The 2,713-nt window shown below is 50.3% G+C and overlaps 1 protein-coding gene across 1 annotated transcript in view; it reads left to right on the forward strand.

The window, feature by feature from the left end:
- Window positions 1-857: 857 nt before the first annotated feature.
- The window catches only part of LOC114634905, a gene marked incomplete at its 3' end in the record, with an annotated part of 31,262 nt that continues 29,406 nt past the window's right edge, over window positions 858-2,713 (forward strand). Inside the window, exon 1 of the mRNA XM_028783505.1 lies at window positions 858-948. Coding sequence (XP_028639338.1) covers window positions 858-948 — 91 coding nt within the window. The remainder of the gene's footprint in view (window positions 949-2,713) is intronic.

A 2,713-nucleotide genomic window follows, 5' to 3' on the forward strand; every position in this document is an offset into this window, starting at 1 on the left:
CAGACTTGGTGATAGGGGGTGGTGTGGGGGTGGGGAATTGGGGAAAGGGCAGAGGGGAGGGAGAAAGGGAGAAGGAGAGGGAGATGGGACTAAGGGTAGTTGGGGGAGGGAGGCAGTGGGACAACAAATATTTGAGGGTACAAAAGACTTGAGGGGTGATAGGGAAGGGGTAAATGAGTCTCTGATGCAGGAGAACTGAGACAGAGGAGGAGAAGTGAGGTGGGGAGTTAGGAAGAGCTGCCTGGGGGTCCGAGGGGATCCTAGAAGGGCTGGTCTAGAGCTAGACTGAGGGTGTAAGTGAAGCTAGAGAAGAATCAGGGGAAGTGGTTCAAGCAAGGATTTGCTGAGGACAGGAACTCCTCCTAGCACCCAAGAGGCTCTGGGCGTGCCCCAGTATAAATGATTCAAGCTCAGATTTCAGTCTTCAGAAGCGCCATCTCCAAGGCATTCAGTTTATTCTTTCTTCCCTTTTCTGATGCTGTTGCCAAGAGTCCCTGAGGGTGCAGCTGTTGGTGAGTGAGATGAAGAAGGGACCGCGGGTGGGGCATGGGGTTTGGGAGGACTAAACAGGTTGTTCTCAGGACTGAGTTCAGGGTTGTAGCCTTCATATGACCCAGTGTGAGAGGGGCTGTGGTTTGCAGGGAGGGAGGTTCCAAGTCACAAAGCAAGGGAGAGATAGCAGGAAGAAATTTAAGGAAAAGTGGACTAGGGAGGTGCATGGTCAGAGCATGGGAGGCCTGAATTCATAGCCAGTTGTTTGAAATTCTTGCTTTAGTATGTGCTGGGTCCACAGCGGGGGGACAAGCTAAACTTCCCCATTCTCCCAGCAGAGGCAGTCACATCTGTCAGAAGGAACCATGGCCAAGAAAGCAGCCACCAAGAGCAAGCATTCTCTACTTCTAAGTCTTTTAATTCTACTGAGCTGTGGATACACCAAGCTGCTGCCTGGTGAGTTCCCATGCATACATGGAGAGGGGTTGGTGCACTGAACAGGGACATAACTTAAAGTCAGGAAGTTCCCAGTCTTGGGGTACCAGAAGCTTCAAGGCTTCCCAATCTTCAGTTCAGCACCACAGCTACTGGGAACTCTGGCTCTCCTAGGCTCCAGTGGATTAAAGAAGGTAAGGGAAACATTACAGCATGAGGGCAGGGAAGGAATGAAGAGCCCAGGCCACAGAAGGGAGGACTTGGCAATGCCCTCAGCACCATCTGGCTCTGCAGGAAGTCACCACCATTGGGGATGTTGGGGCAGTGCAAGACCAGGAGGCAGTCTCAGACAGCTCCCCTAGACCTAAGGCAGCCTGTGCTGTAGACTGCCATCCCCAGGGAATCCTCACAAGCCCTCTGCCATTCAGGATGCTATTTGCACCTGACCTTTCTTCCCACCTTCCCATGGTACTTGTCCTGGAGATCACAACAGATTCTTCCAGGGACAAGGCAGCCACAACCTCTCTTGGTCTTCCTGTTTTCCCTCTCTCCTTCTTTCGTTCTGTTTTGTTTTAAGCCTTCACACTATCGCCACACTAGACTCTGAAACAATCCCTTCTCTGTGTCAGTTTACAAAGTGCTGGGATTACAGGTGTGTGACAGGAGCTCAGCTTCAATGCCCACATGGCTCATCAGCCACCAGCTTGCTGAGCTCCCTTCCCTGCTGATCTGGCAGAGCCCCACTTTCCCAGCCACAGAACACCTTTTAGACCCTTGTCCACCAGGGGGCGCTCTGTCCTCATGCCTGAGGAGATCTCAGGTAATCAAGGGCTGGAAAGCCTTGTCCTCTGTGGAGGACCCTGAAGATGGTACTGGATGGAGACCTGTGGAAACTTCTGCCTTTGGTCCTAATCCTATATAATCTACCTCCTGGGTAGACAGCAGTAGATAATGGTATTCATTAGGCAGGAGCAGGTTGTTTTCCTTTATAAATGAGTCACTACTTTTCTATTTCAATCTAGCTAGCCTTACTGTAGGATTAGCAGATTTGTCTGCTAACCCAGATTAGGGTATTTCCCATGGACCAGTATTGGTACCCATCCCTTCAGAGTGTCTTCAAGAGTACTGTGAAAGCTGCATCTTTCTCAGACAGCAGTGGGTTCTGTGCTACCTGTGACTTCTCAGTCAGCTATAAATGACAGGATGAGGTCTTGGTTTTAGACCTCTTATCTCTCCATTGCTGCCCAGTGGATTCCTAGGTTCCCTTGGAGCATAGAGGACTCTCCTTGAAGTCTGAGGTGCTTGCCAAGGGAGAGGCGTCAGCTTACTTGAGAACTGACCTCACTCTTTTTCTCTAGATGAGATAGGATTTACAACCCTCTGGAGAACAGGAGATGCTCTGTCAGTCATGAGTCCTTGCCTCTTCCTGCTAGGGAGCTCTGAACACACAAGTGACTTTTAGTCTCCCTGCAGCAATGTCTCACTTCTGGATACCTTATCTGATTGTGATCTGTCCATCTAATACCCTAGTGGGAAACAGCTCACCTCATGATGCCTTCCTGAGGCCTGATGGGACTTCCAGTAGCCTAAAACCAGATGCCACGCTGCCTCAGAATCCATTACCATGCCAGGATCTACCCAAGCAAGGTGATTCTCCAATTACAAACTGTCATCAACTCTACCCAGGGCCATTTCCTAGGCTTCACTCCTCTGGGTAATAGGTTGTTCTCGGTCATAGAACACTAGAGGGAGGTCCAGCCATGGTCTTTATGACTGTTTTATCTCT

The sequence above is a fragment of the Grammomys surdaster genome, unplaced genomic scaffold (genome assembly GCF_004785775.1).
Source record: "Grammomys surdaster isolate TR1022 unplaced genomic scaffold, NIH_TR_1.0 1144, whole genome shotgun sequence".
Classification (NCBI taxonomy): Eukaryota; Metazoa; Chordata; class Mammalia; order Rodentia; family Muridae; genus Grammomys; species Grammomys surdaster.